The sequence below is a fragment of the Nomascus leucogenys genome, chromosome 8 (genome assembly GCF_006542625.1).
Source record: "Nomascus leucogenys isolate Asia chromosome 8, Asia_NLE_v1, whole genome shotgun sequence".
In the NCBI taxonomy this organism is placed as follows: Eukaryota; Metazoa; Chordata; class Mammalia; order Primates; family Hylobatidae; genus Nomascus; species Nomascus leucogenys.
In genome coordinates this window covers 106440131-106452766 of record NC_044388.1, presented here as the reverse complement: position 1 = coordinate 106452766, position 12636 = coordinate 106440131, and the positions used below count along the sequence as shown (strand labels likewise).

The 12636-nt window shown below is 55.8% G+C and overlaps 1 protein-coding gene across 6 annotated transcripts in view; it reads right to left on the bottom strand.

Moving 5' to 3' along the window:
• The window catches only part of HMCN2 (hemicentin 2), a 169802-nt gene that overhangs the window by 110815 nt on the left and 46351 nt on the right, over nt 1-12636 (bottom strand). For 5 of the 6 annotated variants that reach the window (XR_004031451.1, XM_030818033.1, XM_030818034.1 and 2 more), the window contains 4 exons: nt 3211-3411; nt 2445-2540; nt 1992-2119; nt 957-1101 (listed from right to left, as the gene is read on the bottom strand). Coding sequence is in view for 5 of the 6 variants with exons in the window: in XM_030818033.1 (XP_030673893.1) it covers nt 957-1101; nt 1992-2119; nt 2445-2540; nt 3211-3411 (570 nt within the window). In the remaining variant the exon portion in view is untranslated. The remainder of the gene's footprint in view (nt 1-956; nt 1102-1991; nt 2120-2444; nt 2541-3210; nt 3412-12636) is intronic. The other variant, XM_030818036.1, reaches the window with a different exon arrangement.

The window sequence follows — 12636 nt, the reverse complement described above, 5'->3', positions numbered from 1 at the left end:
AACGAGCATTCTTCCCACTGATCGCTTGGGGGCTTTATGAAACAAACAAGAAAAAAGACGATATTAACATACTTGGTAAATCACAAAATATAACCAAATTTAGTTTGAAGCGTCTCATCTTACATTAAAAACACAGTGGTTCCAGTTGGGTGAACAAAAGAACCCAGTGCTGTGGGCAGGAGAGGAGTTGGGCAAAACACTAAAAATTCCAAAAACGTACAATCTCTGTGATGCAAAACTTAATCCACATTAATGGGTTTATCCCAAGGAAAGAATTGGTCAGGTAGGTACGTGATCACCTACAATGTGTAGGTACGAGGCTGTTCCTACCCAGGATGTGGGGGATGTGGGGCGGGGTACAGATAATCAGATAATTAGATAATCAGGGGACATGATCATCCCCTTATTAAATTGATGCCTCTGAATCTTAATTGACAGAAAACAGAACAGCCACAACACCTTGTCATGGAAACACTTAGCTGCCAAGATAATGACAGCTTGTGATCCTATTTGGTTTTTAAATAGGTTTGGAAACAGGTAGATAGATTAGATGGATAGATGATAGACAAATAGATAAATAGATGATAGATAATTTTTATATAATTTATAAGAACATACAAAGAATCTATATGTATCATGTATAAAGAATATATATTCTATGTATACATAGTGTATATATATACTACATATAGCTGTGTGTCATATATAGAGAGAGCGTGTGTGTAAAGAGTATGACAAGATACATGCCAAAATGCAAAATCTAGTTATTCTTAGCTACTGGTATTATGAGACTATTTTTTTAACTTGTCAAATCCCTAATTTTCCCACAGAGAATATATATGATTTGCATGATTTTTTAAGGCACATGCATTCAAGATCAAGTTACCTCTGCACATTCCCCCACCCCATCATGTTCCCTGCCCCATGACCACCACCTCCGGGACCCCAGGACTCACCCTGGACCACCAGCTCCACGTCCCGGTGCTGAGAGCCGGCCGTGTTGGTGGCCACACAGCTGTACCTCCCTGCATGCTCCTGCAATGCTTGGTCAAGGTGGAGGCTGCCATCTGCTCGGATGGAATGCCGGCTGCCAGGTGGGAGCTGGTGGGGGTGAGGAAGCGCCAGCTTAGCCTTGGGCCTCACTCGGAGGCAGCTGAGAAAGAACCCTCGGGAAACTATGCTGCCCATCAGGCCAGTAGGGAGCAGCCAGGACTGAGAGCCCGGGGGCTCAGAGAAGGCTGAGCAGCTCTGTGAGTCCTTCCCGAGTGCCCAGTCAAGTCCTCCAGAGACCCTGCAGGGCTGGGTGGGCCTGACCCCTGCATACCCTGACCCCACCTCTCCCTCGGCCAACTGGACCAGGGTGAGCCTGAGCCTGACCCAAGCTGGGCCCACGAAGAGTCTCTCCTGGGAATGCAGAGTTGGGAAGGCATCTCTTCGTAGCCTGCAGGACACAGGGACCCCGTGTGTCTGAGACCAGGCAGAAGAATTGAGGAAAGGAAAGAGATAACGAAAGAGTCAATAGGAGAGGGCAAACAGAAGAACACCAAGAAAATCAAATGGATATGAACTGATTGATAAGGCAACCACTGTGCGTTCAGCGCGCGCTGGTGTTTGGGGCAGATAGGAAACTGCACAGGTCACATCCCTGCTCTGGCATCGTAAGAACCAGGGAGACCACTGCATTGAGACTGGGCCTCCACTAAATCCCTGCTCCCTGGCCCACAGCACTCCTGAGGCACACGATTCGCCTGCAGAGCTCCCAGGGGTCCAGCAGCCATGACCCATCTGACAGCCGGCAGGACTTTAGAGGGCAACAAACACCATCAGTGCATTATCAGAGAAGGTTCTGAAATGGGGCCAAAAAGAGGGTGGAAGGAAGAGGACACTCCCAGGAGGGGAAACAGCCAAGCAGAGATCGAGGCGTGGCTGTGACAGCCTCCTTCTACTCCAGGTGCCACCGCCCACCACACCCAGAGGAGCCCAGCACTCACTGGTTGGCCATCCTTGAGCCAGTGCCTTTCCGGGAGGGGCCGCCCAGCTAGGACGATGCAGGGCAGGGACACAGGCTGCCCCTCCAGGACCCGGACGGTGGGGGCGCTGCTGGCGATCTGTGGCGGGACTGTGGGGAGAGGAGCCGGTGTCAGCCACAATAGGTGCCCTCGGTGGTTGTCTGGGGGACAGAGGCTCCTGCTCCCCTCTCCCTCCCCAGGGAACTGGGAGATGCGTCAGAATTGGGGATCCTAAAGGGTCACAGGACCCCCAGGACATTGCCCAGGATGCAGGGACACAGGTGCTACTCTTGGAGAATTTGGCTGTGGATTCATTTGTTCCAACAGATGGGCCAGGAGAGGCTCCCTGGAGGCGCCCATGGCCTTGCTGTGCCCCCCTGGGAGCACCTGCCTCCCACCTCCCATCTCCCACGGCCCTCAGATCCACCAGCGAACCGTGACCAGTGACGATGAGCCGGGCCTCGGCCTGGACCTTCCCAAAGACGTTTCGAGCTTCGCAGACATATGGGGCCTGGTCTCCTGGGGCCACACCTGAGGGGCACAAGAGAGGCAGGTGTGAATGCCAAGGCACACCACAGCTGCAGCCCCCATGGGCTCCAGCTCCCCAGGTGCAGAGACAGCCCCTTGGCATGTCCTCCTGGCCTTACAGAGGTTCAGGAGGGAAGGCTGGGATGGTAGAGACGGAAGGGGTGAGGGACACTGATGGACCTTGGAAGGTGAGAAAGCCTCAGTTTGCTCATCTGTGGAATGGGGGTAATTGGCCTGTACCTTGTAGTGTGATGGGGAAGTGCCCGCCCTCGGGCCTGGCATATAGTAAACAGTGGGTGGTGGCGTAGGCACAGTAGTAATTACGGTAATCATATGTGTGTGACATATGGTAATCATAGCTTATATGTGTGTGACAGCACGTGGCAAGAACTGTGCTAAGCACTTGGTACAGATTATCCACACAACAGCCCCATAAAGTGACTGTTAATCAGCCAGGTGGGTAGTAGATTTCATGGTCGTGATTATGAACAAGGTCAGAGTACTGGAATGACTTGGCCAGAGCCACCCAGCTGAAGTGTGACCGAGTATCAGCCTCTGCTCTATGGTCAGTGCTGGTGGTCAGGGTCCTGCTCTCGGCCACCTGGCCTGGGGGTTTAGGGTGTCAGAGGCCATCCTGTCTCCCTGCCCACCCCCCCCAGCCCCAATCTCTTACTTTCAAAGAACAGCACTCCCGAATCCGGCTGCCGAGACCTACTGCCTCGCCCGGCCCCCAGCCTGAGTCCCAGAGGCTGGGCATCTCTGCGGCGCCAGGTGACCGTCGGGGGTGGGCGGCCTGTGGCTCGACATGCCAAGAGGGCACTCCTCCCCAGCTCCACAGTGACATCCCGGGGCAGCTCTGTCAGCTGGGGCGCATCTGCAGGGAGGTGACCAGTCAACCATGCCCAGAGGCTGGACCTGCTCAGCAGTAGGTCCCCAAGGAACTGCCTCCCTCTCCTCCCCCTGTACTATTGCCCTTGTGAACCTAGGGGCCGACTCCTGTCCAGGGCTCCAGGGTCAACCTGAGCTGAGTGGCGTCCACCCCTGGAGAGCTCTTGGGATGAAGCAGAGGGAGTGACTCGTGGGATGGTGCGTGGGGTCTCAGGGGGCCTGGCTCTACCCCAGAGGTGCAGGGGAGGGAGCAGCATGCCCACTACTGGCTGTGACATCTTCCAGGAAGCCCCTCCGAGGGGCTGCAAGGTATGTTTCTGAGTCTGATTGTGACCCGCTGACAGGGGCTGAGGGTGAGCCTTCACTTCTACCCCTGCCTACCCTCCCCTACCCCTCGCCTCCTCCCGGGCCAGACAGGCTTCCTCTTGGAGGTGTCCTGAGCTCCCCTCCGATGCTTAAGCTCCTGGCCTAAGCCAGGCCCACTTCTGTGGAGGGGAGCACGGCCTGGGGGGCCTGGCAGGACTCAGCTGCCATTTCCACAGCCCCTTCTATTGCCGCCACCCCAAACAGCCAGCGTCATGGGGGATTATAGGTCTTCTTCAACCTCTTCTCTAGAGCTTGCCCTGTTGGCCGAACTTTTTTGGAAAGAGCATACAGAATTAAAACTTGCTTGTTATAAATAACGTGACCTTATACATTAGGGTCTGAACTGGGCCACTCAAGAGTGAAAAGGGGCTGCATCAATAGTGACCCCACGACGACTGGCTAAACAAGGGCTGTCCTGGAAACCAGGAGTTATAAGACATTCTAATAATACACGAAGGGCAGAAATTCCCCTAATTGTTGCTCCACACACCCCAAATCCCACGCCCTTCCCTAAGGTAACCACTGTTAATAGCTTGCAGTGTTTCTTCCAAATCTCTTTTTCCCTAAGCATCATTTGACTTTTATAATCAGGAGAAGAATAAAAGAAGTTATTTCCCAAAACAGAAACTCAAGATCCTGTCTCTCCTTCAGCAGGCCACGAGCAGGTCCTTCCCTCGGCAGCCCCTGGGCACCGTCCTCAGGTCCTTGTCCCAGGCCCCTGCAGCAGGGAGGTCCCTGGCCTTTTTTTTTTTTTAACCCTTTGAGTCTGGTACCATGGAAAAGCCTCTACCTCTTTGTTCTTTCCATCTGTCTCCAGAAATACCCTTCATCCATCCAAATAATGACATCAAATTTCCCTCCTGGCCTCAGGGATTAGGGAAGTTCCAGAGAGATATAAACACAAGTTGGAAAATTACTGCAAGGAGGAAGACGGTCTTGGACCCAACCTCAGACACCACCCTTTCTCATCGGGGCCTGGCAGCCGCCGAAGCTCAGAATCCCAGAATCCCAGAAAGCCTTTCCTTGGGCCCGCCCTAGACAAGGTCACTGTTCCTGCAGAGCCCTGGCCCCCAGGGGTGCAGCTATGCCATACCTCACCTACCCAGAGCAGAACACCACAACAGCCTACCTTCCCCAGCTGCACCCAGCCCGACCGCAGAGCCCAGCTCTAGCCTCCTGCTCCAAGGATGGTTCTGATTCCTCTCCTGCCAGACCGCTTTCAATTCCCTGCCCTCCTTAGCCCCAAACAGTCCTGCTTTGTCTCCTGACTCCGGTTTGTTTGTTTTTGTTTTTTTTTGTTTTCAGTCAGAGTCTTGCTCTGTCACCCAGGCTGGAGTGCAGTGGCGCAATCTCGGCTCCCTGCGACCTCTGCCTCCCAGGTTCAAGATGGGGAAACCCCGTCTCTACTAAAAAAAATATATATATATAAATTAGCCAGGCATGGTGTTGGGCACCTGTAATCCCAGCTACCCAGGAGGCTGAAGTAGGAGAATCGCTTGAATCCAGGAGGGAGAGGTTGGAGGGAGCCGAGACAGCGCCACTGCACTCCAGCCTGAGTGACAGAGCGAGACTCTGTCTCCAAAAAAAAAAAAAAAAAAAGAGAGAGAGATGGTGGGGTCTCGCTATCATCTAGGCTGGAGCACAGCGGCGCAATCATAGCTCACTGCAGCCTCGAGGCTCAAGTGTAAAGGATACCATTTGGCATCCCTAAGTGACAGGCATGAAGATGAGCACTTATTGTAACCATAATTTCACTTGTGGCTCAATGAACTCATAAGCGGATATCATCACAATCCCCATCTCACAGACGAGGAAACTAAAGGTCGGAGAGATGAAGGAACCTGCGCGAGGTCACAGCTTGAAGCCAGTGGCAGAGCTAAGATCAGAGCCCTGGTCTGTCCAATGCTAACGCCCAGGCTCTCAACCACCCCACCCCTGCATCCCCCTCAGTACCTGGTGGCTGCCCCAGCCAGAGCTGCACTCACCCCTCCATCTTCTTGCAAGACAGCCAAATCCCAGACTCACTGCTGTGCCCTGGACCCACGCAGACAACTGTGACTCCATGGGTCTGTGCAGCCATCCCTCCCCCTGCTAACCTGGAGCCCCCCAAATAAGGCAGGAGCCCAGGACCCTCACAGGCCAGAGCTGAAGGCCCTCTGGTCTGCCCCTCATTGTACAGGTGGGAGGCTGAGGCCCCGAGTCCTGCTGAGGTCAGGGGAGAGGCTGGACTCCCAGCCCAGTGCTCTGCCCAGGGCCTCATCTCTGCTTTCTGGCTCCCAGAAAGCCTCCTCACACAGACTCCCCCGTGACCCTATGCCATGACCCAGGGAGGACAGCGAGCTGCTTCCGTGGCCACTGTGGCTCCACAGGAATGACCCTTTCTGCCTTAGCCACAGTCAGTTTTCTGGGGCGGGAGCTACAAGCATCCAGAGACAGGTGATGCTGTCAGCAGCACTGGAGACTCCTGGAGGGGCCTCTTGTCAGCTGACGGCTGCAGCTGCCTGTTTGTGGGGATGGGGCTATGAGTGGGGGAGCCCAGAACACCCAGAAATGTGCCTGGTGAAGGGTGCCTGCCACCAGCCTGGGATGGGGCGAGGGGACAGGAGGGGCTGCCGCCTGCAGGGCTGACCCATCCTTTTCTTCCTGCTCTGCCTCCCTCCCCCACCCACACATCTGGGACTTCAGCCACGCCCAGGGCAGCACCCCCACCCCCATCTTTCTCCAGCCCAGACCTTCCACTGAGCTCCCTACCCCTGTGTCCATCTGCCCCTAGACACCTCCACAACTCCCCAGCCCTCAACACAGTGCCCCCCGGCTCACCACCACCCACCACCGCAGGGTACAGTCCCTGACGCTGCTTCCTTTGTCGCACTCCTGGCAGTGACGGGGCGGCAAGTCTTCCTCGACCTCATTCCATCCACTTCTCACTGAGTTCAGTCATGGCGGTGGCCCCTGGCTGCTCTCCCTGCCTTTCATGCTGCCCCTGAGCCACCCTCCATGGTGCAGCAGAGGGACTTCCCAGGGCACAGGCTGGACTGTGTCTTCACCTGCCTAAGCCCTGTCTGCTACGGGCTGAACTGTGTCCCCCATAAACCCATATGTTGAAGCCTGACCCCCAGTGTGATGGTATTGGAGATAGGGCTTCTGAGAGGTGATTGGGGTTGGGTAAGTCATGAGGGTGAGGCCCCTACCATGGGGATTAGTGTCCTTTTAAAAGAGATGCCAGGCAGCATCCTTCCTCTCTCCACCGTAGGTCCCAAGGAAAGGCCATGAGAGGACCTGAGAGAAGGCAGAGGCTGCCAGCCAGGAAGAGAACCCTGGCAGAACCCAGCTGGGCCAGCAGCCTGATCGTCCGCTTCCAGCCTCCAGAGCTGTGAGGAGTATCTGCTGTTTAAGCTGCCTGGTCTACGGTATTTCATCATGGCAGCCTGAGCTGACCAGGATACTGTCCCTGGCTCCCGAGGACGGCAGGGCAGAGTCCAGGTGATGGAAAGGCTCAGATGCCCTACCAGCCTAGCGTGGCTGCTGCCTCCAGCCTCAATCCCCCACTCACTCGGCTCACATTTGTAGAGAACCCTAGTACCATCCAGCCCTGGGGTACAAGGATCTGGCCAGCAACAGGCAGGGCCATCCCTCCAAGCTTGGCATATAATTGGTGCATAGGGATGGAGGGAAGAGAGGGGAGGGGGAGGGGAGGGGAGGGGGAGGGAGGGGAGGGAGGGGAGGGGGAGGGAGGGGAGGGAGGGGAGGGGAGGGAGGGGAGGGGGGAGGGGAAGAGGAGGGAGGGGAAGGGGAAGGAGGGGAGGGGGAGGGGAAGGGGAGGGAAGGGAGGGGGGAGGGGAAGGGGAGGGGAAAAGGAGGGGAAGGGGAAGGGAAAGGGAGGGGAAGGAGAGGGGAAAGGGAGGGGAAGGGAGGGGAAAGGGAGGGGAAGGGGAGGGGAGGGAGGGAGGGAGGGAGGAAGGAAGGAAGGAAGGAAGGAAGGAAGGAAGGAAGGAAGGAAGGAGCTCATCCAGGGCAGGTTCAAAGGGAAGGGGTAACTAACTTCCTGCTTGCAGGCGAGGCTGCTGATCCACTGCAGGAGGCGCTCTCAGAGCTGTGGAGGGTGACAGCACAGACCCAGGTGGTCAGGCCACGCTCCCCTCCCGGGGATTTTCCAGGGGAAAGGCCCTGGTGAAGTCAGATGACAGAGGTGGTGACTCTCCTGCCCCTGCTGCTCCCCCAGCGAAAGGGACACTGGCCTGAAGGCCCCCACTCTGCCTCTGCCTCACTGGGCATGCGGGAATGAGTCCCATCCTCACTCTGGGCCTCAGTTGACCCATCTGGAAGGTGGTAGCTCTATTTTCACCTTGGTCCCGGTACCTTACAGCTCTAGGACTCCTTATCACTGCCTGGAGAGCCCGCACCCCTAGCCTCTGCCTCCCACCCAGGGCTGTGGCTCAGAGCACGGGGGCAGGGCTGGGGGTTGCAGCCAGCTCCCAAAAAGCCCCCTGCGACTCAGCTTGCCAGGAGAAGGGAGGAGTCTCAGGCCGGAAGACTGTGCAGATGGGCAAAGCGGACCCCGGGGAGGGGTCTCCACGGCCCCCTTTCCTGAGGAAATTCTGCGATTGGGCCTAGGGTGGCAGCTCTGCTGGTCAGGGCCACAAGATGCCTTCACTCCTCTTCCTCCATAAAGAAACATGGAAAATTATATTTCATAACTGCACTGGCACAAAGACACGAACGATGCGGCTGGATTTGTCTTTATCTATTCACTATTGGTCATTTTTTTATTCTGATTTTAAAAGAAATCAAAATTAGAAAAGCATCCTGGACCCCTACAAGTGCAGGGCCTTCTGCCAGTGCCTGCTGTGCCTGATGGAGAAGTCGCCTCGCCATGGCCCCCTCGCCACAGAGCCTGGCCCATTTCTCCCCAACTCCCCTTCCCTAAGGCTGGCCGGAGAGTCTCCAGCGTCCAAAACAGCACATCTCCTTGTTCCCCAGCTCGGCCCCCGGCAACCAGGAGCTTCCAGGGTGGGACTAAGAAGCAGGGACTGAAATGAGAGGACAGAAAGAGGAGGCATATCCATTTAGTCTGGGCGCACTGGCTCATGCCTGTAATCCCAGCACTTTGGGAGCCCGAGGTGGGCAGATCATCTGAGGTCAGGAGTTCGAGACCAGCCTGGCCAACATGGAGAAACCCTATCTCTACAAAAAATACAAAAATTAGCTGGGCGTGGTGATGTGTGCCTGTAATCCCAGCTACTCAGGAGGCTGAGGCAAGAGGATCGCTTGCACCTGGGAGGCGGAGGTTACAGTGAGCCAAGATCATGCCATTGTACTACAGTCTGAGTGACAGAATAAGACTCCATCCCAAAAAAAAAAAAAAAGAGGACACACATTCATTTAGAGAGGAATGAAGTAAAGCACAGACCACAGCTCAGGGCACTGAACTCAGGAAGGGGTGCCGCCACACACAGTCAGGCAACCAGCCATGTGACGAGTCGCCCTGCCTCACTGAGCGCTGGTCAGCTCACCCAGCCTGGACACAGGTTTATGGGGGAGGGTGCCCACATGCATTGATTATTTATTCCACGCAAGCCCTGAGCGAAGCACATTCTCAGGAAGCCTCTCGAGGGCCCTATGAGCACAGCTGTGCTCCACCCTCCTCGTTTCACAGACGAGGAAAGTGAGGCTCCAAGAGGTAAACAATGCAGGCAAATACCAGCGGACCTGGGCATGGGGCCTAGGACTCCTGACTGGCAGATGCCAGGCTCAGAAGGTAATCCACCAGTGCCTCGCAGGCTGGTCCACAAGTGCAGGCCCTCCTGGCACAGAGGAGTAGGGTGCCTCCCTTCCTATGCCCCAGACACTACCAGGAAGCCAGCTCCCAGCTCAACAGCAGGAAGCGGGCACAGTACACAACCGTTCCTGACCTCTGCCAGCCTGGCCAGGAAGGCTGGACCACAGCTGCCACCCAGATAGGCAGGAAATTCCATTTCCCACCACTGCTGCCAGACCAGACCCACAGGTGCTGGGCCATTGTCCATCCCTTCCCTGACCTAAAGTTAAGGCCAGAGGCCACCAGTGGCCCAGAAACTCTGCCACAGTGACATGGCTCCGAGGTCAACAGCAGACAGGCGAAGGAACAGGTCTAGGTGGGCCCTCAGCCTCGATCCCAAAGAAATACAACTCTGGGCCAGGCACAGTGGCTCATGCCTATAATCCCAGCACTTTGGGAGGCTGAGGCGGGTAGATCACCTGAGGTCAGTAGTTCGAGACCAGCCTGAACAACATGGTGAAACCCCATCTCTACTAAAATTACAAAAATTAGCTGGGCATGGTGGCGCATGCCTCTAATCCCAGCTACTCAGGAGGCTGAGGTGGGAGAATCGCTTGAACCTAGGAGGTAGAGGTTGCAGTGAGCCGAGATTGCGCCACTGCACCACACTGCAGCCTGGGCAACAGAGCGAGACTCTGAGAAAAGAGAAAGGAAAGGAAAGGAGAGGGGAGGGGAGGGGAGGGAAGGGAAAGGAAGGGAAAAGAAAGGAAGGGAAAGGAAAGGAAAGGAAGAGAGAGAGAGAGAGAGGGAAGGAGGGAGGGAAAGAGAGAAGAAGGAAGGAAGGAAGGATGGAAGGGAGGGAATGAAAGGAAGGAAGGAAGGAAGAAAGAAAGGAGGGAGGGAGGAAGAGAGAGAGAGAGAGACAAGAAAGAAAGAAAGAAAGAGAGAGAGAGAGAGAGAGAGAGAAAGAAAGAAAGAAAGAAAGAAAGAAAGAAAGAAAGAAAGAAAGAAAGAAATGGCTCTGCTTCAAATAAGTCAGATGCTGAGCAAAGGATGACAATGCCCATTACAACACAAGGTGCGCCCTCCCTGGAGCACCCTATCTGCTCACCCAGAACCTCTAACACCAGTGTCAACAGCTGGATCACAGCTCACGTGCCACAGGCCTTCCTTCTTTCTTGATCACACAACGTCTCATGTTGGCAATGAGGAGCCCAAGGCTTGGAGAGGGGAAGCAGTGCCAGGCCCACTCTGCTGGTGAGCATCAGACTCAAGGCCAGGGGCTGAAGGTGCAAGACCCTTAGTTCAGATCCCACCTCTGCCACTCACCAGCTGTGTGATCTTGGGCAAGGCATGCAACCTCTCTGTACCTTGTTTTCCCATCTGTAAAGGGGATGATGATCGCTGCATCTCCAAGGGTTGTTGTGAGGGTTACATGAGCCAGCAACAAAATGTGCTCTGAGCTGGTGCCAGCACCTGGCGAACACCCTAGAAGCACCGGCTCGTGTTTCCGTAGCTGTCCTTGTCAGGCTCCTGAGCCCATGGCCCAGCCCAGCCTACCCAAGAACCCAGCCACAGTGGAAAAGTCTGAGCACACAGCCCTCCTCCTGAAAACCTCTCACCAACCCCCTCAGGGCACAGCCCAAACTCCTCCGCAGCTCCCCAGGCGGGGAGTGACTGGTACCAGGTGGCAGCCATCCTGCCGCCCCCTCCCCACCCTCTCTCTGCCTCACTTCTCTTGCCAAGGGGAGGGCTTCACGTGCTGTTCCCTCTGCCTGGAACACTGTTCCCCAGCTCATCATCTTTCTGGGTGCTTCTGGTTTCAGTTTAGACATCACCTCCTCCAAGAAGTCTTCCTGGGATTAGCCTTCTCTGGGCACCCACAGCCCCTGAGGATGCAACTTCCAGCCACTCGGTGCCCTGTGCATGCTCATTGCCTGTCCTCTGTTCTCTCTGCCCGAGCTCATGAGCAACACAAAGGCTGATGCTGTGTCTCACCTGCCCTGTGTCCCCAGCACAGGGCCTGGCACACGAGCACCTGGTGACCCTGTGTTGAAGGAATGAAAGACGGAAGAAGTGAACGAAGGCTAAGAGCACCCCAAGCCTGAGAGGATCTCAACCCTGAGACAGCACAGCCCCCCCCAGGCCAGACCCTCCTATCTATGCCTACTCCAGTCAGAGCCTGGCCTGCCTTGGGGGCTCCTCGGCTGCCCCAGCCAGCCCTGGCCCAGCCTGGCCCATTCATCTCAGACCAGCACATTCTCGATTCTCTGCACTTCCCTAGAACTCCAGCACCTGCCTCTCTCGCCGTGGCCTCGGCAAACACCCAGAGCCTGATCTGTCCCAGCTCTGTGTGCCAAGGAGCTGTGCCCACAGCTTCCAAGCAAGTCCCAGTGCCAGGAACTCCAATATGGAACGGAGACATCCCGGAAGACACAGCTGAGGCCATGCACTGGCCACCAAGGAATTTGGACTCCACATCTGCAGCAAGTGGATGATCACCCCTCTCCCCCCATTTACTAAGCAATCACTGTGGGCCCAACCCTGTGCTAACAGGCCTGATTTCACTGAATCCTCACAGCAACCCAAGGAGGGGAGTAGTACAGTCAGCCTCACTTTACAGATGGGAAACTGAGAAACTGAGGATCCATGACATGACCAAGGCACAAAAGTGGGGACAGAGACGAGACTGGAATTCAGGTCTCATCCCGAGCTGAACCAAACTGTCTGCGGCGGGCCTCCAAGCTGGTCCCAGAGATCCCCACCTCCTGGTGTTCACACCCGTGGGTAGCCCCCGCCTCCTGGTGTTCACATCCATGGATAGCCCCTCCCACACACACTGCACCAGGGTTGCTCTGTGGGACCAAGAGAATAGGGCAGAAGGGATGGCTTGTTACTTCCAAGACTGTGGCTTCCCTCTGAGATTCTCTCTCTCTCTCTCTTTCTCTGGGAGCCTCCTGCCAACAGCCCCATGAGTGAGCCTAGAGTGGATCCCCTAGGCCCAGGCAAACCTTGAGATGACTGCGGCCCTAGCCAAGATATTGATTTCAATCTCAGGATGGACCCTGAACCAGAATCACCCAGCCA